At 42.2% G+C, this 26,660-nt stretch overlaps 1 protein-coding gene across 2 annotated transcripts in view; it reads left to right on the plus strand.

Annotated features, from left to right (window-relative positions):
* Positions 1-26,660, plus strand: part of AMPH (amphiphysin) — a 212,003-nt gene that overhangs the window by 169,641 nt on the left and 15,702 nt on the right. Inside the window, exons 13-17 of one of the 2 annotated variants that reach the window (XM_057304272.1) lie at positions 2,693-2,716; positions 4,711-4,734; positions 7,509-7,541; positions 12,939-12,995; positions 17,359-17,484. In XM_057304272.1, the coding sequence (XP_057160255.1) occupies positions 2,693-2,716; positions 4,711-4,734; positions 7,509-7,541; positions 12,939-12,995; positions 17,359-17,484 (264 nt within the window). The remainder of the gene's footprint in view (positions 1-2,692; positions 2,717-4,710; positions 4,735-7,508; positions 7,542-12,938; positions 12,996-17,358; positions 17,485-26,660) is intronic. The other variant, XM_057304273.1, reaches the window with a different exon arrangement.

Raw genomic sequence — 26,660 nt, forward strand, 5'->3', positions numbered from 1 at the left:
TATATCGGTATTTTTGATGTGCTTGGGGCTCATATTTGAATTTGGGTAAATCCAAAGATGCTAGAACATCCTAAAAATTAATTAATGAAGGTGTATTATAAAACTGAAGTTGAGAACTGAGACCTCACTCAATTTTCTGGTCTTGAAGTCTTGTGATACCTTCCAGTAAACCACTTTCACCTCAATATAAACCTCGATAAATAAGCTTCTCCTAATCCATGCTTTATTCTAGATTGTGATTGGGTTTCTAAAGGCCTCCCTGTTGTAATATAGGAACAATAAAAATCTGAGATGTCAATAAAGCAGGTAATTAATAAGCAGATCAGATACTAGCCTTAAAGATACTTTACAAAAAATGGGTCTCTTAGATAAATGTTTGGGAAAGTTCTATTAACTCCTTTTTAAAAGGAGAGTCACAATATGCATTAGAATATTAAAGGCTCCAGGAAGTTCTGAAATTAAAAGAAAAAACTGCGTAGACTTGTTTAACTTAGAGTTTCCCAAATTTGTTTGACCACAGAAATCTGTTTTAGTGAAAGTTTCTTAATGGTTATTGGAATGTTCTCGAAGACATACTTTGGGAAATGCTAACATAGTAATTGTCAGCGAGTGTGAGGGTTCTGCCTTGGTAGCCGAGGAAAGCAGAACATGAATGCACATCTCATTCAGAATACTTCTCCATCAGAGCTCCCTCGTTGTGCAGAATTCATGGGCCTTCCTTTGCCTCGCTCGCCAGCGTTCGCTACTCTTGTGGCAGACAGCAAGTCTCTGCAGTGGATGCTGTCGTGGTCACTGGATGAGATGCCACAGCACTTCTGCCTGCGAGTTTGAATCTAGAGAGAAACCTCTTGTATCAACTCATGATTAAATAAATCCACAGATCATGGAACTTTGTGTAGATTTAGAACAAAGATTCTTTCAGAATTAAAAAAAATGACCTCAGTTAAATCTGCAAAAGTCTTCAGAAGAAAATGCATGATTGCAGTTAGGAAAAGCTGTGTGGGCCCCGCGTTCACCCTCAGGCCGGGTAGTCAACCGCCCCCCTTCCCAGTGGCTCTAGTTGAGTCATCACGCCACGGCAGAGTCATCCTGTGAGCCAGCTCTAATCACATCTCCTTTTCACCAAGGACAGTCTTAGGCTGTGATCACAAAAAGAACAGAGCCCTTAGATTCTGCTGGCCTGCTTTCCCCTTTGCTCAGAATGATCTCCCTTACCCATCGCCTGACTCTGTGCTTTAAATGTTCTTGCTGCTAGTGGAACGCCTCGCCTGTGATCTCCGCAGTGTCCATGCGAGTTAACACATCCTTTCATGATCCCGAGGACTGATAAACATGCCGTTTCACATTGCTGCCTTCCTTTGGAGAAAACACCAGTGCTGTCTGCATTATGCAGGGATGTGGAGTAGCTTTTAGGGGCTGTGATTCTTAAGAGGCCGGGAAGCAAGAAAACCCAAACCATCTGAGTAATCAGAAAGTGCATATTCGTTGCAGGAGTCCACATACAGATAACTGTGGCTTCCCATGCTGCGGTTCTGCTCTCCTTTCTTAGTTGTTCGACAGGTGGGTGCTAACCCAGAGACCAGCCAGGCTGCACAGAGATGCCGGGTGGCTGGTGCCAGACAGATCAGAGCAGGCCCAGATTGGTGGGGGGGCTCACTTAGAACCACAGGGTCCATGTTCTGTAGTACAGAATCTTAATGAGACGTCTGTGACCTCATCTGGAAACTCCCATATTCTTAGATGGGAGTGTCAGGCTTTCTAATTTCCCGCTCATTTAGTGATTCAAAACAAGTGCATAAACACAGATCTGTTCTAGTCACAAAGACAAAGGCAGAAAAGGATGTGGCCTTGGTGGCAATTCTCAATCACAAAGGAAATGAGAAAGAGAGGTCTCCCTCACTTTCTCAAACACATAGAGGAAGTCACTTGAACCATCTGGATTCAATCCCCGTGATCAATGAGCTTGATAATTAAAATGCCAGTAGTAAGTCTAATTCATCCATATGTCTTAGGGGGCACCCTGCTAATTTGCATGATTATCTGTTAGTTGAGCTGTGTTATCATCTAATTTAACATATTGAAGAACTCTTTTCCTGGGGTTCATTTACCATCAAACTGGTCATAATGCAACCTCTTGAATATGGTGGGGGGAGGGGAGGAAGTGGCGTTAGCAGTGATTCAGATCTGCATGTCCTCAAGGATGAGAGAAACTCTAATATCTGGACACCTTGTACTTCATTTTAACTGTGTGTGCGCATGTGTGCATGTGTGTGTGTGTGTGTGTGTGTGCGCGTGCACACGCGCTCACTAAAGTAAACCTGTTCATCATGTTTCAGATACAGCTTTCTACGTATAGTGAAAAGCAGACTGACTGGTCCTCTGCTGTCCAGTATGGTAGCTACAAGCCACATTTGGCTATTCAAATTCAAATTAAATAAAATAATGTAAAATTTAAGATTTGGTTCTGTGACACTAGCATCTTTCAAGTGCTCAGTAGCTACATGTGACTGGTGGCTGCCATCTTGGATGGCACAGATAGGGAGCATTGTCATCACCACAGAAAATTCTGTTGAACGGTGCTGTACTAAGTGTTTCAAAATGTTTTACTTCAAGAACTTTCATCACCTCAGTATTTTTTACATGCTTGGGATTTGTATACTAACCATATTTTTGTTTGTCTGTTTGCTTTCAGACATTGCCCTGGGACCTATGGACGGTAAGAGTACTAAAAGCTTGTATTTTGATGTATCTGGATCCCTAGAAACTTGGAAACCCTGTTATATTTTAATTGACCTGTGGTGCGAAGAAGACCTAGACATTTTTAGTGATAATGTGGTCCCCCAGAAAAATTATCAGCTCCCTGATGGTTCCAAGCATTACCAGCACCTGGAAAAAATGGTGAGGAAAAGAGTGTGAGTGTGCAAGACACCTGGATAAGCAAGAATTTGGGGTTATGCCCCTTTATGCTTCTTCCTGTGGTTATTAGTGGCTACCGGAAATGTTGTAGTGAGGGGTGGGCAGATTTTTGGTTGCTTTTAAATAGAACAGAAGAAAACATGGATGAGAAAATGTAAGGGGCAGGTTACTCTGCACAGGGAATCCCTTTCTAACTATTATTTCCAATGATAATGAAGCTTTAACAATAAGAATTTGAGCTCTAGAGTCAGACAGCCCTGGGTTTGAGTCCAGACTCTAGCTCTTATAATAATATGACTTTGAGCAATTTATGAACTTCTTTCAGTCTCCACATTTCTCATCTGTAAAATAAGGGTGATGATACCTACCGCAGAGGCTTATGTAAGGATGAAGTAGATAATATTTGTAGATTGCTTAGCCCCACGTCTGGTAGCTGTTACTATTAATGATATGTATTCAGCTAATCTGGTGTGCAAGGATGAGCACTTCCAGAAGTCAGAGTTGGGAAAAAGACCGGAACAGGGCTTTGTGGTGGCTGCATGTGTGTTGTGGGATTGGGAGGGTGGCCACACCCATGTGTAGCCTCACACCCTCAGGGGCAGGGCGTTTGTCTGCCCTGTCTTGGAAAAGCTCTGGTCACTTGGTCTTCAGAACTCAACTGTTGAGTTTCATGTTTTCTTCTCTTTTAGTGAGAGAGCAACAGGAGCTTTTGCTAGATCTAGCTCTTCATGGGCCTGGTCTTCTGAAGTGACATTGCTACTCTCTTCCCTTCAAACAGAAAGATGACTGGCCCCTTCCCTTCCATAGGAGCGGGTCTATACTGCGCCACCTAGGATCCTTGAAGCATCAAGGAAGGCTCTCAAGAAAAGAGCTAAACGATGTTGATTGAAAACAGCCTTTATAGTGAGCTGGCTTTACTTGTATAATCACAAAAAGGGATACATGGACTGACATTCAGGCATTTGAATTCTAGCGACAACTCTGTGTTAATGGTCTTGACGGTCAAGAGGACACTGTTAATGTTTGATTAGTCTAGTATTTCATATCTTTAGTTAGAGTCATGATACATTTTTCCTTCCCTAGCTGGGAAGGGTATATGGTGAGGATGAAGGTATCATCTAGAAGGATCATGGATTATTTCAGAGGACAAACCTGTTAAGAATAGTGGCATTGACAAAATTGCAAAACGCTGGCTCCCTGGATATAGTTGCTGCTGTTCCTTGATCCCTTCAGTCTCCCAGTGTTGTTTGTTTGCGTGCACACAAGGCTTCTAGGCTGGGGGGAGAACATGAGGAGAATCGTCCAGTCAGAGTGGTTAGTATCAGATCATCCTCCCTATAAACACTACCTCAAAGGCAGAAGCAAGTGTGGGGTGAGTTTGGGGGAAGATTTATTCTGATATTGTGTCAGAGCATATGATATTGTGTACTTTTGTGGGTGCTAGGGCTTGGTCTTATTCTGGTGTTCTTAGGTTTGCTTATTTATTCGAAACTTTGCATTTCAGAGTCTGCTAAAGCAGAAGTCTTGTAATAGCCCTGAAACATCTTTGTTGACTAGAAAATGAGAGAGGCTTTCTTCATGTTTCAACTGTGTAGACTTAAACGGTATTGGAACAAAACTTATTCCTATCACAAAACAAGTTGTAAAATTTAATCTCAAACCAGTAAAAGCCACAGCTTTTAGGAGAGTGTTGACTCTGGACAGCATGGGATTTTCATGTGCTAGGAAATTTGCTTCTTTTGCCCTATTATTATTATTATTATTATTGATTATTATTTTTTTTAACTCATACAGACAAGCACTGATTTGGTACAGCCGGTAGGTAAATATCCAGAATATTCTGGAGTTTTTAAAAATACTTAATGTGCATTATATACATGGATATTATCTAGAATGAACTTTTTAAATTTTTTTCTCATGGCATTGCTAGTCGCAGATTTAACCTTAAGCCATTTAATTTAAATGCTCTGTAGCTTTACTTAACTGGTGCTACCCTACTGAAGAGCTTTGTGTTTCTCATCAAATCTTACCATGATCTATTTCATCTTATGTTTGTTTTGGTTTTTTTTCCTTTGCTATTCTGCATACTCTAAAGACTGATTCTTCAAAAAGTCTTTCCCTGTGTAACCTGATCATGGAGGAAACTCCAGACAGTGGGTTGGCCGAAGAAATCCAAAGATCTCAGATTGACCTAGGTGCATTTATTTGGGGCCCTGATGCTAGTACAGAGAGAGTCAGCCAGGAAATTACCCCAGGTGGGTCTCAGGAGGACTCTTCATGTCTGTCTGAAGCAGAGCAAAACATGGGACTATCCACGGGAATTTCCTCTTCTGCTGACTGGCACACGGTAGCTGAACAGGGTGAGCATGTCGTGGGGTCAGCCTCTCCATGTGGAAATGAAGAGCTGGACCCAAAGCCTGTGCCTGAAGCTGAATTTGCCACAGCGGCTGGTACGGAGATGGAGCGGCCTCATGACTTATCTGCCTCAGAGATGGCAGCCACAGAAACTGGTGGCCTGGTCAGAGAAGGTCAAGAAGATGTTAAACAGTCAGAAGAAGAGGAAGAGAAAGAGAAGATAGAAGATTCTATGTGGGCAGGTGTGGAGACATGTGAAAAGGTAGACATTGGAGCTGTTGATATCAAGGCACTAGAAGGTACAGAGGAATTTGAAGAGAAAGAGTGTGAATGTACAGGAGACAGGCTAGTAGATCTTCTTAAGACAATAGGAAAGCAGGACCAGGTGACCTTAGCAATCAGTAAAGAGGAAATGAGGAAAGATGTAAGAGTTAGTTGTAAGGAAAGGGAAAAGACCAATCAAAAGTATTTTGATAGGACCGATGTATTAGAAGAAGACCTGGAAAGAGTAGATATGGCAGCTGAATTTAGTGACAGAAGCCAAGGGCTAGATGAGGGGAATGAAGTAGTAATTCATAACTGTAAAATTATAGAGGGTTCTGGAGCTAATCCCACCCATCACACAGATATTTTGAATCTGCCTCTTCAGACTGATTCTATATCTGATATTGAAAATGTCAGCCCTGAGGGATGGGGTTTAGCTAGAAAAGACATAAGGAAACATTTAATAGACCCTCCTAACTGGGATATAATACATCATTCAGGACAAGGCAGTGCAGATACTGCAGAGATTCAGCACGAGGCTGTGTTACATACTCCTGGGGTTGACAGGAATGAAAATCAGGCTGTTTTACCAATAAAACATGAGGTAGCAGTTCATTCTAGGACAGATCTTAATTATTCTCTGGGAACTAATGCAAACAGAAGAGATTGGTGTTTGTGTAAGGCAGAAGACTCATTAATAGAGGGGTCTGAAAGTACAGTGACTGGGAACTGTAGCCATACCATTAACTTGCCAACAGTTGTAAAAACAGACTCTTGGACAACAGATCCAGGTCAAATCTGGCAGCCAAGCTGGGATTCAGCAGTGAACATCGGGGATATATTAGAATTCTCTGGTATACCAGATGGCCAAGCAAGTGGATTTGCTCCTATTAACCACTGGCCTATCAGAGATACAGGAGGCATAGATAATGGCTGGGAACATTCAGATATAGTTGAAGGCAAGAGAGGACCAGAAGTGGACTTAGCAGCAGCTGTATGTGGGGAACAAGCCATTGCTAACTCCTGGGAACAAAGCCGAGAGATAGCTAGACCGTTGGTTCTGGGAACCTCCCACAATGCTAGCACCGAGAGTTCTGCTAGTCCCCAAGACAATGACATCAGCAACTCAGACTTATCTGAAGATGAAATTGCTAACCAGAGATATGGATTGTTGTACCAGGAAATAGAGCCTGATAAAGAAGAGGTACTTACCCCAGTATGTAGTATAGACTAGCCAGAGACTTCTCTAGGTTCTGTTTTTCCTCATGTTTCCCACCTACTTCATTATCCATCCATCACTGTCTTCTCAGGCCTGCCTCATCTCCTTGAAATCTGTGCAAACCAAACACAAATAGGTTGACAAAAAACCAAACAAACAAAAAACAAGACAAAGCAAAAACATTACAAAAGCAGGATCTTTGTGTTGGGAACTAATGAGTCTATTTTACCATCCTGTTTATTATGTTTATTCTACTTTCATTTTTACTGTTCGAACACTAAGAATATGTAGAACAGACTAATTTACTCTTCCTAAAGTGATTCCGCAGTAAGAACACGTGCACTCTTTCTACCCAGGCAGCCCCAAAACTATAGACTCTCCTAACAGCTGTTCATTCAAATGATGTATTAGAGAAATACTGAAAATGCTTCTAGCTTCAATCAGTGGCCTAAAAAAGGAGCTATTTAACCTTCGTGGTTTTTCTCTGGAATCATCTCATTATTGAGAAAGTGGGCTTTGGTTAGCACGGAGCCACACGCCAGTAAAAATCATCATTTGTAAAATAATCTTTGTCAGCCTATTTAAAATAATACAGTATGGCCTTTCGCATTTCCTAAACACTTTCACGCACAGCAACCTTTTGTATTATTTTAAAACGTGTGGTGGTCTTCACTTTCCAACTTGTCTGATGGACATTTACTGATCCCACAAAAGTGGCAAAACATAACGGACTCTGATTTCCCTTTCTGTTTAGGCTTCTGGTGGTACATTTAATGGATTCACCCAGGTAAGAGATCAATTCACTGGCACATTCTATCTGCTGAGAATGATCAAATTGTTAAAATACAGATCTCGGTGTCATTGGAATAGCATAATGTTGAAGCGTGTCAGTGCAAAATTTGACCCTATGACTTTCAAGTTCGGTAATGGAAGCAGTAATAGTGGCAACGTTGTAGGGTGTTGTGAAGAGTCAGTGAGACATGCACACAGAGCACTTTGCCCAGTAGTCCGGCACCTCCTGAGTGCTTCCGGGCTGTATCAACAATTCATATGGTTAGCACTGCCATGGAATTCTGCTGATTGCTCTACTAGAAATGAGAAGTTCTCCTGATCTGAGAGATCCACTCGATTCAGCTGTTGGAAGAGAGGAGATAGGATTGTTTTGAACCAATGGGGTGGGTCTTTGGAAAATAGAAATGGTTTTTAGGAACCTCCTTATACAGATTCATGTAAGAGCCCTACTACACACAACCTTACCTCTTCAGTCGTTCTTTAGGAAGGAGCTATTTGAGGATCGGAAACCGTAGATTGGCTCTGATCGGTAAGGCAGAATTTCCCTTGGGTGTCTGTTTAAGAGGAGCCACAAGATGGACTGTCCCATCCCTCTGTACGACCCAACAGATAGACAGTTGTAACCCATGTAAGGGCAGGCCACGAGGCTCTCAAGCTCATGGAGTAAGTTCTGAAAACCTCTTCAAGGGAGACTTCAAACAGAGGCTTGTCTGTGATGACTGCTTTGTCTCAGAATATTAGAGGTGAACAATTTCTGATTTTAACATTTAGAATTTCTCTATTTAAAAGTTTGACCACTTTCCCCCATGTTCCCTGTAAAATGATAGTCCGCCCATACCCGCAACCAAAAACTCTTTTGAAAGGTCACGTTGTAAGAATTGTTATTCATTTCTCATTTTTTAATTATCAGTTATAAATGCCCAGCATGTAAAGAGTAACCAAATTGTATCAGAGGGTTTTACGTAAAAAGTTCAGACCGTCATACACCTCCTCCATTTCCCGTTTCTTGGAGGTCAGTTTGCCAGATTGTCTGATCTCAGCCACGTGTGTGTGTGCATGACTTGCTTATAACGCTATTTCTTGGTCTCTAAAGCATGATCTATCGACTCATCTCTCTGAAAGGTGCAGGCTTTATGTGCCTTCAGACCCCCACTCCCCCCCCCCGCCCCGGCTCACCCTCCCTCCTTCCTGCCCTTACTCTTCTATAGTCCCAGGTAGCTGTCCAGCCAATCTGTGGTAATAGGGTAATGACAGCAATGCTGTCGGCGCCCCCGCCACGAAGTTTACCTTTAGTTTTATGCCAACTTCCTGTTCTCGTTTGAGGAAATAATCACAGGGGCTTATTTGTTTGCTTGTTGGTTCATTTGCTCAGTGCTTTAGGGACTTATCACTGATTCAGTCCTATACTCTGTACTTAGTTATATAAATCTCCCCTCGTTTTGTTGGAAAACATTCAGCATTCGGTCAGTTTCATCTTCCTGAAGAATTTGCTTGTCTCTCCTTCTGGGCTGCTCTGTCTGAACTGGCTTCTCTCTGGCGACCCCTGCTGCCACAGCTGTTCCCACACGTTCTCCTGTATGTCCGTCCTAGGTGTTGCCTTCTGTCAGTCCACTCTTTTCTGGACACAAATCTTCCTCATTTGTGGTTTAATTCCACATATTAAAACACATCCATAAATTAAAGCACATCCTCTGGTAGCTTCCTAAGAAAAGTATGCATGAGAAGTATGTAATTGTGACCTTGTACATCTGAAAGTGTCTTTATCTGTATAAATAATGATCTGTTAGATTGGATATAACATTAGAATATAAATTTTTCCCTTAGAATTTTGAAACCATTGTTCCATCCATTTCTACCTCCTAATATTGCCCATGAGAAACTTGATTCTTTTTAAAAGAAAAATTAATCTTGATTTAACAAAATTAAGATTATCATGAAACCTCCATGCTAATTTTTAGAATAAACAATTTTCCAACAGAAATATTCCACAAACAATAACTTTACCTCATGTTTGATTTTTATAGCAGGATCATAGACTCTTTTTTTTCCAAAAACAGATTTTGAATTAGTATTGGAGGGTTTTGTCAGTTTTTCCAAAGGCCTTTCTTAATCTTGAATATAATTATTTAAATAGTATTCTCATTCCAAGTATCTGTTATGTCATTATCCTTGTTCTTTTTTTCATTTATTACCTTGGTCTTTAATTGGGCACAACCATTAATTATCACTGGCTTTGTGTCATACTACGCTGGTTCTCCAACATCACTTTGGTCCACTACTAGAAATTCTGTATCTTACGTCAAAATTTTAATTTCAGCTTGCAGGCAATTTGTATAGAGACTGAAGTATTAAAAAATTATTGGGAAATGGTAGGTATTAGTCTTTTTAAAAGTTATTTTAATTCCAATATAGTCAACATAGAGTCTCATGTTAGTTTCAGGAGAAGGGATAAAGAAGAGATGGTGTATGTACAGTGGAATATTACTCATCCATAAAAAGGAATGAAAGCTTGCCATTTGCTACAACGTGGTTGGAGCTCCAGAGTATATCCCTAAGTGAAATAAATCAGTCAGAGAAAGACAAATACCATAAGATTTCACTCATATATGGAATTTAAGAAATAAAACAAATGAGCAAAACAATGAAAAAAGAGAGAGAGAGAGACAAACTAGGAAACAGAGTCTTAACTATAGAGAACAAACCAATGGTTACCAGAGGGGAGAAGGGGTGGGGGGATGGGGGAAATAGGTGATGAGGGTTAAGGAGCACACTTGTTGTGATGAGCACTGGGTGACGTATAGAGGTGTTGAATCACTATATTGTTTTGATTCTTGATATTTTTAAGAAACCTTTTCTTTCTCTCTCTTTCTGTCTCTGCCCCCTGCTGTACCACTTTCTCTTTCTGGAAGTTTGTAGAATCTCTTTTTTACCTCGTGTTTCTGAAATTTTACAGTGATATACTGTGGTCTCAGTCTGTTTCATGCATTGTATTAAGGCTCTTTTAATCTAAAAATCTATGTCTTTTAGTGGGGGATTTTTTTTTTTTTTTAATCTCACTAATGGTTTCCTTCTGTTTTCCTAAGTCTTCTAGTTATTTTCTTTGCTTTTTCCTTTTCTTGGTCATCTTTCTCTGCTTTCCAGCTCTTTAGAAACAGATTTTTCACCACTATTTTTTTTTTTTTTTGAGGATGGAGACATCAATTTTATTTTTTTAATTTCCAAGAGTTCTTTTTGTTTACTGAATATTTGTTTTTTAATAGCATCCTCTTCTTATGTCATGAATACAACACTTCCATTATATCTCTGGAAGTATTAATAATCATGACCATTTTCGAAGGTCCTACCTAGAAAGTCTTTGTTTCTTCCACTTCCTTTTTTTTTTATTTAACTATTCAGCTTTTCCCTTTATTATTTGAGACTCTTCCTAAATGGTGATCTTGGCTGTCTACTCATATTTAAGAGTGGGATACTAAAAAGCTGTTGGGAAACTTGTACAGGTCTAGATAGAGTTCATGGACTATAGGTATTGTTCTGGAATTCTCTGATTGATTTTTCCTGTTGAGAAGCTCTTGACATGAAATTCTGTGGCATTTTTCTTGGGCTGGTTAAATTTCCACCTCTTCTGGTCTCCTGTCTGGTGGGTATAATGGAAGGTAGATGGTAAACATGTTGGAACTTAGAGGGGAGGGACCCTGGGCTCTCAGTATTTATTATGTAAATGCTCACTTAAGCCTGCTACTTTCCTAATATGCCTCTGTGTTCCCCAGTCCAGAGGCCTTCTGTTTCAGCCTCTGTGGAAATAATGTCAAGTCTTGTGCTGCAATGAAGGGATATCACTTGGTTTTCGGATACATGAAAGGATCTTGAGGTCCAGTTGCTTTTTCACAGACTTCCAGCCAATTCCCTGTCTTCAGCACCACTCAACTTCCATTTCCCTTGGTCCCTGTGTTTCTAATTATTGATCCTTTGGGAGTTCTGAGTAATAAACTGGGTTGTGTTTTTGGCATTTCTTACATCGCTTTAGGATACAGATTTTTTTTTTTTTTTTGTATCCACCAAGTTACTTCTTCATTCGTCTGCTTTTCAGTTTCAGAATGTTTTTGCTCTTATCTTTCTTTTCATTCTTTTTATGCTCATGGATATAAGCTTTTTAAATTTGCTTTGTGAAATTCCCTTTATTGTCTAGTTTAGATTCTGGAGGCAATAGAGGTAATTGCCACAATACAACGTCTTTAACCAACTGTCACTGTCTCATCTTTTCTGTTGGGGAGCCCTGATATCATATTCTGTGGGTACTTTTTTTTTTTCTTTCTTGTCTTCAGCTGGTCACTTTAACCAGGAAAGACTCTTCTGGTCTTCTCTCTAGTGGTTATAAGCCTGGCTGCCAGCGTAACGAGAGATGGATATTGTCTTCGAGATCACTGTTCCCTTAGATTTATTCCAGCTTGATTTTTTTCTAGGTCAGTGAATACATGGTATAACATTTAAGTTATGGCTCATTATTTTTTTGTATTTTTTATTTTTTAAAAGATTTTATGTATTTATTTGACAGACACCGCAAGAGCAGGAACACAAGCAAGGGGAGTGCGAGAGGGAGAAGCAGGCTTCCTGCAGAGCAGGGAGCCCGATGCGGGGCTCGATCCCAGGACCCTGGGATCATGACCTGAGCCGAAGGCAGACGCTTAATGGCTGAGCCACCCAGGCACCCCAAGTTATGGCTCATTATAAACCCATAGAAGTCACACCTAGGTGATAGAGTGAGATTGAACTTCTAACATTGAAGAAGTGTGAATTTGTAGCTTAGAGCCATTAAATTCTAATTCAGTGTTGATGTCCAGAAGAGAAGCTACAGATCAAAAATGACCGAGGTCACTACCCTTTTTTTTTTAAATGACTCTTACTGTACTATGTGTGGTATCACGCTAGCTCACAGTTATGTTTAGAACATCTGCTAAAATTATTATTGCATTGTCTGTTTTCTGATTGAAAATAAAAGGAGACTTTTATTTTATTTTATTTTATTTAAAGATTTTATTTATTTATTTGACAGAGAGAGAGAGACAGCCGGCGAGAGAGGGAACACAAGCAGGGGGAGTGGGAGAGGAAGAAGCAGGCTCATAGCGGAGGAGCCTGATGTGGGGCTCGATCCCGTAACGCTGGGATCACGCCCTGAGCCGAAGGCAGATGCTTAACCGCTGGGCCACCCAGGCGCCCCTAAAAGGAGACTTTTAAAAACTTTATATTAAAGTTTTAAAAACTGTGTATTCTTGATATAATTGATAGAAGTGAATTGAAATGATATCTCTGTCGGGTTTTTTTTTTTATTTTTTTTTTAGCAAATTTAGCTGGAACTATCATAATTTTTCATCTTCTGTTTTCCCCCAATTTTCAGCCCCAGGACACTTCATTATTCACAATGCAGACAGACCAGAGCATGATCTGTAACTTGGTAAGTTGACTTTGGTGTGTGTTTGGGGGGCCATTGTTAGTTACTGCTGAACATTCTAGGGTCGGTCATTCTAGATTATCGAGAGCTCGAATATCCAGAACGTGGTTTTTGCAGCCCTTTGTTTTCTAGAAAAGAGGAAGGAAAGCTTCCGAAAACTCTCACTGCGACTTTAGTTTTAGTTGCTTCTTTTTATAAAGGCGCAGTGATCCCAGCAAAAAAAACCAAAAGTCTCCTAGTTCTGGGCTTCAGTGGAGCGCTGTAAATCCATCAACAGCAGGACGTTTCTGCCTGAGTGTAGTTTACTCCACAGGATTGGAAATGAAATCGCCTCAAGAATTCATGCTTCAGGATAGATCCTTGCTTCTCGAGCCTGAAGCTACCTCGTTTCCCATCTCCTCCCTCCCGTTGTTGTGAGTTGTAGAAAGAAGTGATTCCCCTGTTGCTGCCAAAGGACGTGAGGACAAAGCTTAGCTAGGGAGTGAGTAGGAGCTGACAGAATTACTCTTGGTGTCAGAGGAGATTCCAACAAAGTTGTTATTGCAGTTATCACAGGAAACCTTTTCCGCAGCAGGAAAGTTGAAGGAAGAGGCCTTGAGTGACGTCTCTTGGGAGCTTGGCGGCCGTGGGCTACACGGGATGGGGCGTTCATGAGTGTTATCTGTAGCTCGCTGGCTTTCCCGTGGGAATGGGATATAATTATCCCAGCCCCTGGCTTTCACAGTGGAAGCTTAGAATTGGATGTAAGTAGAATAAATGTTTCTTTTTAGATGATTTCGTGTCTAAGTAAGGAATTCTGTTCTGGGAAATTTGTCTTAAAGGTTACTCTGATAATTTCTCAAAGGCCAGTGTGTCTGTAATCCTTGTGCGTTGATTGTCATACTTTTGCTTTTTGGGGAACCAGGTGAGAGGTGGAGTCTGTATGGGTGCAAGTAAAGATCGAAATGTTTGAAGTACAAATTATGTTGATGTTGATAATGGAGCCCGAGAGACTTACGTGTCCTGTTCATTGGTGATTTTCAGCCTGGGGGTTGAAGTAAGGATTATACCAACATGGTATAACCAACAGGGAGGATGAGATATTAATTATCAGTTGTGAATGGGTCAAGAGAAAAATGGAGAAACGTTAGTATAAAAAGAAAGGCAGTGGATCATAATTAAACTCTCACCTGTTACTTTGATGTGAAAATCCAGGCATAGAATCCAGTGGTTTTTAAGTTTCCTAAGACATCTTCCTACTGCCCACAGTTTCTTGTGGGAGCTTACATGGCCTGTTCTTCCCTTCTTTGGGTATGTGTTCTCTGAAGCAGACATTTTACACCTTCTTTCCATTGGGGAACTCAGCTTTGTCATGCCCAGCATTGCAGATGCTGCCGACATTGGCTAAGCCATGTGAGGAACTAGGAAATCAGAGCAAAACCCTGTCTCCCACTGAGTTGTGATTCTGTAGTATCTTTCCAGGAGCAGGACAGTGTCCCAAAGTTTGGTTCACTGGCTGAGCAAGGTGAAGGCTGACGTTGGTAGTCCACTGCACGTCTCCTCAGTCTGCATTTTAAGGCCCCACGGGACATCCCTTGAGGACAAGTTTAGACTCTGCAAACCTTGCTCAGGGCTCAGTTACCTCGATGGCCCTTTGCCGTTCTCACTAAACTAGCTCTCCTGAGTTTGGAGAAGCAGGACTCTAAGGCAAGTGCCATCCTGGAATGTGACTAGACTCTTCCCCTCACTCCCAGCCTATGTCCTTCATCTGCAACGACCTGCTTTCCGTCTTATGACAGAGGATACTGGAGAATGTGCAGTGAGGCTCCGCCTCCCATTTTGTTCGAAAGGAAGAATTCCATTTCTGTGTCTCAGAGTGAGACCGTTGTGACATCCTGCTGCCACCAGTAAATTTCAAGTATGATTCTCCTTCGAATGTGTGATGGTCGCCACCCCAGCAAACAATAGGAGATGATCACCAGCACCCCCAAATGGGGATGGCATGCCATCAACCCATTTACAAGGTCTGTTCAGAGAGGCATCTCACAGAAAAAATGTGGTAAAAGCAGGGCATAATTCTTTCGGGGCTGTTTGAGATTTTCCCCTGAGATCTGGTTCACAGTTTACCTTTGCTTTTCTTCTATCTTGACAAAATATTTACAATTTTACATTATCTTAGAAGGAATAGAAGGGCGACTTCTATTTCTAAGTTGGAGTACTTGATTTTATGTACAATCATGCTATCGTGTTTCATCCTTACTCATCATTGAGTGAGTTGTATTTGTCCCCCTAGAATTTGAGTTGTTAAATTGCGTAGCTGTATGGTAATATCTAGTGTGATATGATAACACAGGGGAAACGTGGTGACTTGCGGGGACATAACCAATCCCACGTTCCCTTCATGCTCTGCTTCTGTTGCGTTGTCTGATTTCGGCAAGCAAATGCGATTCAGCTCCTATTTAAAATCACTTGCTTATTCTCGCCTTACATAAAACTTCAAAATTTCTCTGGACTTCCAAGAAACCCAGGCTCTGATATGAATATCTTTTCATTTTCAGTTATCTTTGTATTTTTTTATGTCCACCAATATATTTATTTGACTCCTATTTTGAAACTTCTCTTGGCTCCTTATCTGCCTCTAGGCTTTCTCATACACTCAGCCCGCAGGGGGACAGCCCTCTGCATATGGATTTCTTGGTGCTTTGTCAAAATACCCTTGCTGTGTAGGTCATTCGATACCATCCTGTCATAGCAAGTCGCCTTGACTTCCAAATTGTAAGGTCATATCCTGAGAGCTTACGGTATCTCTCTGCTGCTCTGAAACCGTGTTCCATTATGAAGATAATTGTTTTTGAACAATAAAAGTGAAATCTTTTCCCATAAAAACTCCTGAACGTATATTAGAGCGAATTTTATCTCATTCTTTCTTAAAAATTGTGTCAGATCACCCCTTAATGGTTATAAAAGCCCATAAAAATATCAAATTTCTGCACACTTATCTACCAAAGCAGCCTTTCTTTTTTTATTATGCCCTTTAAAGGGAAGGACGGTGTGGGATCAAGGCATGCGTCACAATGGAGGGTTTGGTGGGGGCACAAGAGAAACATTTTGTGTATTTATCCAACACTAAGCTATTCGTTACTCATTTCCTGTAATCTCACCTGAACTTCCCCATCCCTTCTCTATGGAACTTGCCATGCGCACCACCCTCCGGGGGCAGGTCTGAGAGAGGGAAAGCCCGGGGAGGCTCCTCTTGCTTCTGGTGAGAGAGAGTCTGACAAAAGTGAACCGATTTCTCCAATCCCAGTATTTACTGGAGACTTCTTCCTCCTCTAGGAAAACACTTCTCAACTTTCTTACAGTTTGAATGTCCTGATGGGAAAGAACCTTATGTGCCTTCTAATGGCCATCCATTTAGTGATATAATGCTGCTAAATAAACATGCTTACGTTAGTCAAAATTGAGAAAGAGGAAACATTTTCAGTAGCTGTGGTGACTGCATTGGCTGTGGCGGTTTTACTGGCCTGTTGCGACTTGATAGTGCTAATTTTAAAACTAACAGTTATGAAGCTAAGAGAGTCCAGAGGCTTGATTCAGCATATAATTGGAGGATGTCTATGAGTAAAGGTCACAGTGGGATGGAAAGACGTCACTCTTGTCCACACAATTAGAAGCGTCTAATTGGTACCAGAGAGAATACCACCCTATGGTTCTGCATGGAATTAGCTTAGTATAGGAAAAGAAATGGATTGCTCAGAATTTGTTGGGGGCGGGGGAGAAATGGAACAAGAAACCGACCAGCAAAGTTATCTGCGACTTGGTGGCTACTTGTCAGGTAGCTGGGTCTGCCTCCCAGCCGGGGCACTGGCAACAGTGGCTTCGTAATGACCTACTCATGCAGATGAATGCATTTTGAGCTGAATATTGGGATGACCCCTCAATTTTGGGTGCAGTGCATATCGACAGAACCGGGAGGCCCCAGAACCACGTGCCTCTGAGCTCTTCCCACCTCCCCTCAACTGGCAAAGGTGGGGAGCTCCTAGGATCTCTTCTTTCTCTGCCAAGTAGCAGACAGTGCCACTTTTGGATCTCTTGTAGATGTCAACAAGTTGCATGTAAGTACGAGTAACCAAAATGGTAAGTCTTTGTCTAACTCCAAGAGAAATGACAGTGCTTGGTGATGCTAAAGAGAAGCTTACTAAGAGTCCATTTCTAGACTTTTCAGTGAAGGGCTCATGATGCCAAATGTGGGTTTTTTTTTCCAGCACAGATTTAATGAAGATAGTTGCCTATAGGATGACGAAGAAAGTCTCAATTGCCCAGTATTCTGTGATGTTCTCTGTTCACGTGTCGAATCTTTTTCCTCTAACGCTCAAAACAATCAAAGGCTGAATCTGAGCAGGCTCCGCCCACAGAGCCGAAAGCAGAGGAGCCCCCTGTCGCTGCCGCACCTGCTGTTGGGCTGGACTCTGGACTGGACGCCCAGGCTGAGGAGCCAGTGGAGGGGGCAGTGGTGAGCGCCGCCCCCCTCCCACCCTCCACCTGCCTCCCCTGCCACAGCCCTGCGCATCTCATGATCTCATTTCTCCCTTCTCATCCATGCTTCCCTTGGGCCAAATCACCTCCTGTCTGCCATGGCTCCCCAGGTTCAAATGGCCTTTGTGCCTTTGACAGTGACACTTCATTCTCTTTTATGTTTATAAGTGGAAGATATCCAGAGACCTGATCTTACGAACTAGAGAGAAATGTCATGTAGCCACAGGCTTGGTTCTCAAAAGAGGATGCCTCTGTTCTTTTCTGAGACGCTCGCATTCCTGGTAGCTAGGTAGTAGAACTCACAAATAACTAGTCTTGTTAGTGCCGTGTGCTACCTGTAATGGTGAGAGATGTGCCTGCCGTGAAGGGCCAGCCTGCAGTGATCTGCAGAAGGGTCATAACATTGTTGGTTGTGTCTCCATATTGATTTCTTACAAGATGAGTTTCGTAGGTTGCTTAAGTCCTGACAAGGGATTGAAATCCCATATTTAAAATCCTTGAATCAATAACGGTTCCTCTGTGTTGTACAACCATTTCCTCAAAATCATGTCTGATGTTGGCTCTTATAATAAGAGGGACCTTGAGGATGTAGAGCGTGGGGACCCTTTGTCTGCTTGGGAACCCGCTCTTACCCTACTCCATACGGCCATATACCACACCACATACACACTGGGATGAGCTCTATGTGCAGCACGTTGAATTAGATAATGTAACATTCATGAAAGTGTAGGATAATACTAAGAAATCTTCAATTCACAATACTCAAGGAGAGGGGCACCTGGGTGGCTCAGTCTGTTGGGCATCCGACTCTTGATCTCAGCTTACGTCTTGATCTCAGGGTCATGAGTTCAAGGCCCACATTGGGCTCCACGCTGGGCGTGGAGCCTACTTAAAAAAAATAACTCATGGAGAGTGAAAAATAGTTTGTTGACGAAATATAGTTAAAATGTCTCCCAAGAACCTCAATCAGGTTACCATTTCCTCTAGCCTTTATAGAATCTGTACAAAAACTCAAACCAGTCTGCCTCTCCCCCAAAATATCATTGACTAGATTAGGAAACTAGAGAAATTGAAGTTACATTTCTTGCTATTATTTGTTGTTGTTATTTTACCGGGAAGAGGATAGGTCATCTGTCAAATCTATAGTTTATTAATAGAGTAGAAAAATAAATAATAGGACAAGATAGGATGGGAAATACAGATTAAGAATAACTCAAGCAAAATGATCATGTTTTCCATTTAAAGATACAGAATTGGACCAAGTCCTGTAGGGAAAATAAGAAATGTGTTCTACTAGGTTAAGTCCTCTTTGGAAGTGCTGCTTGCACGGACTGTAGGTTGCGGGTGCCCAGGCTCCAGGCTCCAACATCTGCTCTTTCTCCCAGACTCTGGCGATCTCCATACCTCAGTGCAAAGGGGGCCCTTTCATTGGGTGTGAGATTGTGATCTGTCCTCCCAACTTAACTTTAAGATCATCTAATAACAAAGGAAGGGAAAGATACAGTTGATTTTGTTTTACCCCTGTTATAATTAAAAAAGAGATGTGATTTTTCAAAGGATATGGATAATACCAGGGAGTTAGAAAGATATTGACGAGTTTCAGATGTTGATTTAGAAATTGCTTCGGTTCCAAAACGTTCTTACCAGTTTCTATTTTGAATAGTAGCACAGACTTCGTGCTCACCAGTGCTTTTAAACCACATCGGTTCCGTGGCCCAGACTACTCAGTATAAGGCTGAATGCCAAAACACCCATGGTTTTGAGCAAAGCTGTTTGATGTCGTGCAGTAGCTGGGAGGTGTGAAATAGACGAGTTCACTTGTTAAATATGGGCTGGAACGTTGATTGTCCGTGATCACCTCTCCGAGTGCCCTGGCCTCGTACGTCGTGCATCTACCCTTATTTTAACAGACATATAGAAGTAGGTTTTTGTTTCTTCAGACTCCAAATTCATTGGTTTTCCAGTGAATATAAATAGCTACCCATCATTAAATAGCTGCTATATCATACCTACTATAAAGATTTGTGATCTTTTTAACCAAGGGTGATTTTTAAAATATTTAACAAAGTGTACGGTACAGAGGCACCTGGGTGGCTCATGATCTGGGGGTCCTGGGTCAGAGCCCTGCGTTGGGCTCCCTGCTCAGTCGGGAGTCTGCTTCTCGCTCTCCTTGTGCCCCTCCCCCTGCTTGTGCTCTCTCTCTCTCTCTCTGACATATAAATAAATAAAGTCTTCAAAACAAAAACAAAAACAAAACATAGCGTACAGTGCAGCCATCAACCGTCTAAAACCAGCTTCCCTACTGCTGGGTAAGGAGATATTTGACTGCAGTCTTCATTCTGAAAATACTTGTCTCCTAAAGGTTATAAATGAACTTTAGAGAATCAAGCAGTTGGATTCCTTGTGAAATGTGAGGCAATTTGGAGAGTCTTGTGAAGGATTCAGGCACCTGCTGAGACCCAGGGGTTATATAAGAACAGCGGGTATAGCCCACCTGTGAGCCAACCCCTCTGAGGAGAAAAAGCTTGAGTAGTTCACTTCTCCATCCTCCCCGCTGAGCAGGGAGTCCCATGCGGGGCTCGATCCCAGGATCCTGGAATCATGACCTGAGCTGAAGTCAGACACTTAACAGACTGAGCCACCCAGGTGCCCCCGTCTGTGTGTTTTAAATTGACATGTCGGATCAAGTCAATTCTCCCCCACGTTCTCCCTTGTACTTAAGAAAATGCATCATATAGAAAGTATTTTTGTTCTCTAATGTAGATTTACAGCTTCTTTCTTCTGGTCATGATAATCTAAAATAATATTAGGGTTATTTTTTCTAAAGAAAGGTCTCCTCCTTTGCTAGATGTGTGATATTTAGTTATAAAGACAGAAAGAATCCACATTGTGTCCCGAGCATTAATTAATAGGTTGGCTATGGCTGTCATCAGTCAGGATTGGGTTGACGTGACCTTTTGAGGTCATCCCTTTTGCTGCCAAAATGTCACCACACAGTTATTATTTCAAGTCTTGACAATGTAGTTCATATGAGGTGAAGTTTGGTGGTTTTGTTAAAAAAAAAAAAAAAAAAGAGGCAGATGTAATTTCAAAAGTGGAATTTTAACAAAGAGACCTGGGGCTTTCAAGCAAAGTAACTATGACATTTTTGTTTATTTTAGTTTTTCCTGCAATATTGAATTGCACCTGTGTATCTATAGAATGCATTTTAAAAGCCAACCCTTTTTTCTTGTCCAGATGTTTCCATGTTATATAAGTAATGAAAATCATCTTTAGGAAAATAAATGATTCCTATTTGTCTCAGATATATATCAGGTAATTAGGTTAAGAATCAGATAAAGATTTTTACCTACATTGGTCCCATTTTCTTGTAGAGAGTAGCATTCTAATTTTTTCTAAATTTCTGTCAGCTCCTGTATTTTGCTCTAATCACGTGAACTGGACCAATAATTTTTTTTTTTTTTTGCCTATTATTTTTAAAGAAACACGCTGCAATTCAGTTTAGGGTTATCATCATTTCTAAAACATAAATGGGAAAAAGATCAAGATCAAGCTGTTTTTAGAATTGGTGGAGAATCCTGGAAGATGAAACACTGGCCTATTATTTTGGGGACTGCTTTTGTTTTCGCTGCGTTTTATTTTTGGAAAATGTCACCAGACTTAAGTTGACTTGTCAAAACCAATTTGAACCACCAAATATATATGTATATAGGCCAGACCACAGTCTCTGGACTTCATCTTGCTAGGAAGATTTCTGTGGGCTTGAATAGAAGGCATGTGCTCATTTCTTCCTTCATTCGGTTGACAAGTATAATTTGAGTCCTCTCTAGATGTCAGGCTTTGTTCTGATCTAGGGGAGACAGTGATGCAGACGGTAGACACGGCTCCTGCCGTCCTCGTTCACACGGGCTGGTGGGGGGGGAGGCCAAGACCGCACGGCTGTCGGAATTTCCTCGGGGATGGTCACGTGCATGGGAAAGAGCCTTTGAGTTTTCTCCTCGTGCGGAGTAAACATGAGAGCTGGGGCTCCCACTGTGCCTCCAGGTATGAGCTCCCAGTAGGTCAGAGGAAGACAGAAGACCACAGGAAGCCAGAGGAGCTTGGTTTCTTGTCTGCCCTTTGTGATCGTAGAATTATGGCCAAACTCAAAGTGCTCCCTCTGAAGCATGCTGTACATTAAATTAAATCTATATGTACCCTGGTGATCGATGTACCTTTTTACCTTCCTCAGGAAAAACAAATCCCCTTCTTGAACAGGCCCAGGTGAGGGTTGTGCATACTTTTGGTGTGGATAATGTGGAGCCAAACATCCAGACCGGTGTGTGTTCCCGTTCTGCATCTGCTTCTTGCCCTTTCTTGTTTAGTCCTATCCTCCCCGCTCCCCCCGCCCCGGGCAGAAGGGCCCCTCACACGGACCACTCCTCACGAGTGGACACGATTTGGAACCATATGTACGATCAAGAAAAAATGCTTGCTTTGAGATCAGAGAACTTTTCTCTGACAAATTGCCTTCTGTTCTCCTAAGTCTCAAGTGGCTCAGATGCTTTCTTTGAGACTTCCTTTGTGTGGCCTGAAGGGAAAGGTGGTCTGATGGAACACCAGGAGAGGAAGGTTAAAGTAAACGGGGGCCATATTGTCATCATAGATAGCACTGAGGGCTGATGTTTGACATGCATTCTCTCACAGCAGTCCTGGGAAATAGGCTTTATTTCAGTATCGTTGCCCCATTTTACAGGTTAAGGAAACTGAGACACAGAGAGTTTAAGTGGCTTAATCAAGATCACACACCCAGAAAACGGTAACATGAAATTAAAATCCTGGCACCTTAATCCATAGACAGACACCTCTTGACTACACCAGATGCTATGTTTTTAAAAAGAGCAGGCATTCTGGAAGTACATTTGTAGACCAGTTTCACATAACCATCTAACTAAAGCCATCAGGGTCACAGCTAGGCTGAAATCTGTCCATGCTGATGTCAGCTCATCCTACAACCAATGCTTAGAATCAGTGGAAGGCTCTGGTTTATGGCAGAAGGGGCAAAATGGAAGCAGAAATGCTTCTGCAGCCTCAGCCCTGAGCTTCTCAGAAGGAACGCGTGTTCTAATCCCCATACTTTGGATGTAAAGCAAGTATCAAAGAGGTTGTAATTCAAAGACCCCTGAATTGAGAGTCTGGCACATTGGTTCCATAGTTAACCAGTGAGGTGGCCCTGGGAAAATCTTTTCACCCTTCTCTGCTAGTTTTCTCTCCTCTAAGAGTACTGTACCTGTTAAAGTCTATGTTCTCTTCCTGCATTCAAAAATCTACAACTTACTACATTAAAAAATTAAGGATTTCCAAGTCCCTTGTGATATTTGCTAGGCAATTGGCCTGACAGATCATCTTGGAGTAGGTTTCACTTACCAATGCCATGAGCTAGTCAAAGTCTACTAAGACAGAGGGTTGGCAGTTGGGTTTCCCAAGGGCCACTGTCAGCTGTCTACCCTTCCTCAAGATTCAGGCTCCAGTCCGTCATCTGGGTGGGTTCCAGGCTGCCCAGGAAGGTGCGTGTGGTTTTTGGCAGGGCTGGAGGTGGGATTTTTACCAACAGACCATGATGACGTTTAGGTGATCTGCAGATCACCATTTTTGGTCTAGCCTTTGCGTGGGACCTTCTGCCGCCCCAAGCCTGGGTCCACTCACAAGAAGGCAGTCTGAGTAGTGGCAACCAGTGCTTCACGGATTCTTCAAAGATAACACGGCCAGCGGCAAGGTCAGCTGTTCGTTGTGCTGTAAAGGCTTTCTCCTTAATGAGGCTGTCCTTCGTGGCTGGCTGCTTTGGAGACTAGATCTTGCTCATGGCTCCATCTCTGAGAGTGCACAACGCACTGTGTTCACCTTTGCTTCGAAAGAGAAATCCACCTTTCCTATCCGCTTCTCTCATAGACTTTGCAAACAAAGCTCTAATTAAAACTTCAGTGTTCTACTATGTATCATTATTGGATATTTGGCCATGACCTGAAAGGCCAGATGCACCAAAAATTCATTAACTTTGGAGATCTGAAATTTTGCAGAAAAGTATGGCGCTAATTCAGACAGGTGTTGCCATGGCAACAGTGCTGCCAGCGGCTGAGCTGCGCTGGGACTGATGATGGCACTGCAGGCAATAGTCAGGGAGTAGATTGAAAAAAGATGATTGAGATGAAGGTCAAGGGGAAGAAAACCACTAACTTCCTTTATTAGAAAGAGACGCCCATGGATATATCAAATGAAGTTTGTAATACCAGGTGCCCCCTTGGAAAGGAGCACCATCGGAGGCCTGGTGTTCCAGGCGAGTGCTCACCTCTGCTGTCCTGCTGAAGGAACATGAGGACCTGAGCTGTTCTAAGTAGAGGTTGTGTGAAGAGGAGTACTGGCCACCAGCCCTCAGCTCGGTACATCAGTCTCTGAGGCTGTAATGATGCTAGCTGCCTCTTAGGCTTTTCTTTAAAATGCATCTGGAGGGACATCCTGTATTGCCATAGAAATGCCTGGATTGTCAGACAAGTCAAGGGCACAGGTTGGATCCAGATTAAGGGATGGGCAAGAAAAGAAGGGTGGCCTGTGACCAGGATTCCCTCTGTGATATTTACCTCCCTTTGTGACTTCCCAGAGGGACGCAGAGGTCACTCCAGCTCTCATGCTGATGAGTGCAAGGATCAGAACTGAAACTTGGGTCCCCGGTTGTCTCTGCAGGGGTCCTCCATTCTATCCTGTTTCCTCCTCTGTAAAATGGTTGGATGAGCTCTGTGGTCCTTGCAGCCTTGGGAACCTACTCATCTCTAACCTGTGAACACAACTATGAACGTCCAAGTGCCAAATTTCTTACTCCACAGTGCAGTGGATAAAGCCAGGGGATGGTTGGTCTTCTACTTTCCCATTCTATACACATCTTACTAAATAATGAATCTGTGGGCCGATGGGCAAAACTAATGTTAAGGGAAATTCTCTCTGACCAACCATTTCTTGTTATCTTTCTATCATGTAATTAGCTTTTAATTAAGAGGGATTTTATGACATGTTTGCTTAGGTACCCAGTAGTACGTGTAAATGAAGATTTTATTTATAAACTACGAATCTCATTGAATGTATTCTAGTTTATGAAATTCCACTCACGTTCTTTATCAAGCACCACCTGCTTGGGACTGTCCGTAGGAAGCAGTGGGTCCGTGGGGACGCTCCACGTCTCAGGATCGCTACGGAACTCTGATTGGAGAGGTGCGTTGTCTTCTTGATACAGGATGGTATGATAAAACACAGAATTTAGAGTTAGACAAACTGCGTCCGTCCTGGTTTACTGACACGCTGAGTTACTTGATCTCTAAGTGTTGGCTGCCTTGTGTAGAAAATGGGAATGATATCTAATAAGGATGTTGGGCACATAATGTGCAGTAAAGGGGACACACCCGGGATAAGGCCTAGAGAGCCCTCGAGTCACAGGAAAGGTCAGTTCCCCCCACAGGCTGCAGAATGTGCATACGTTGAAACTGTCGAGCAGAAGCCTGCCTCTGCACCAGAATGATGACTCCAGGCCTGGGGTAAATGGGTAAACCTAGAGTTCAGTGATCTTTCAGCCAAGTGCCTCTTCCAAGAGCCAGAGCGCAGAAGATGGTCACTCTCTGACTCCAGTATAAAATGTCCTTTAACCAAATTAACAACATACAGTGCCTTTCTTAGATCCTGTACTTATTTGTGTCACTTACCCCAGGAGTATTTTAATGAAAATGAAATGCATCCCAGGAGCCTGTAACAGAAAATTCAATGAGAAGCCTGAAAACATTAAAAAATAAATCACAAAAAATTATATCAGATTCACTATTACTAGGGTTTTTTTTTTTTTATCTGAATGCTCCTTAAATATACAAAGAAAGTTAAAGCTTCAGTGGTACTGTGTTCTAGAAATATTAGCCAAGCCCAGGAGGATTTTGCACAAACCAAGACTGGAACAGATCCTTAAAGCACAATCACTGAGCCTGGCATGGATAAGTACGTGACCGTTTCATCATCCAGTCCAGGTAGAAGCTGATTGGCATCCTGCCCCCGTGAGTGTGGGGGCATCGGTCCAAAGTGCCCAGGTCATCTTGGGCCTGCTGCTTCTCTCTTAGCAGTTCACCCTTTGACGTGTACATGGGGGCATTCAAGACACATGCTTGTGTGTAGACGCTTGATGAATCCCTCCCCAGCTCCTGTTCTGAAAAAGACATCTAAAATGCCTAGACGGAGAGAAACAGGAACAAAGAAAAGGTTCTATGCCTATTGATCAAGCCTGAAGGGGTCTCACCTCATTTTAAATCATGAAACAAACACATTTTTAAAATGGCATAGAGTCTATAGAAAGAGCAAAGAAGGAAAGAATTGCATTGTAGCTAGAGTTCACATTTTCTTTAGAGAACCAAAAAAATACCAGATTTTTTTTTTTTTCCTGCCGGTAGAATTTCAAGATGGCCTTCATCATGGGAACCGATGAAGTGAAAGAGGGGTGATAAGGTAACCACATTGAGATAAAAAGAGAGTTGCTTCTGAGGCGGATGAAAAGGGAGCTCCATGACGTAAGAAACAACTTTAAGGGGAGGAGATGTAATATTAGAATTAAAACTTACGGACTAAGTGGCAAGACCAGACGCCACCGTGTAGAGAATTGATGTGATAGGAGGTAAACTGAAGGAGCTCTTCCAACACAAAGAGGAAAATCATAAGAAAAGATGGTAGATGTGAGGGCCAAAGACTGAGGAGAGGACGCGCGGATAATCAGTTTCCCAAAAAGGAGTAGCCGCCCCACCAGTCAGCCCCATGGAAGCAAAATTTTTCTAGTCGAAGGAATTCCTGCCCTCAGATCATAAGAAATCACCTACAAAAGGCAAAATTAATGGGGGATTAACATCTGAACGCATTCTTTTAAAATTTTAAATTCAGAGTTTACAAGAAAGTTCTGCAAGCATTTCGATTGGGGGAGAGAATGTGCTAGCAGAGAACGATCAGGCAGACCTCAGACTCGCCCTCTCCCCTAAAGCTCAGCTGTTGCAACACCTGGCAGACTCTGAACACACACACACACACACACACACACACGCACAATCACATCGTAGCTGCTTTACCCCAAGACAGTGTAGCTGGTTACATGTGGAAGTAACA

This window comes from Ursus arctos, unplaced genomic scaffold, assembly GCF_023065955.2.
Source record: "Ursus arctos isolate Adak ecotype North America unplaced genomic scaffold, UrsArc2.0 scaffold_3, whole genome shotgun sequence".
Classification (NCBI taxonomy): domain Eukaryota; kingdom Metazoa; phylum Chordata; class Mammalia; order Carnivora; family Ursidae; genus Ursus; species Ursus arctos.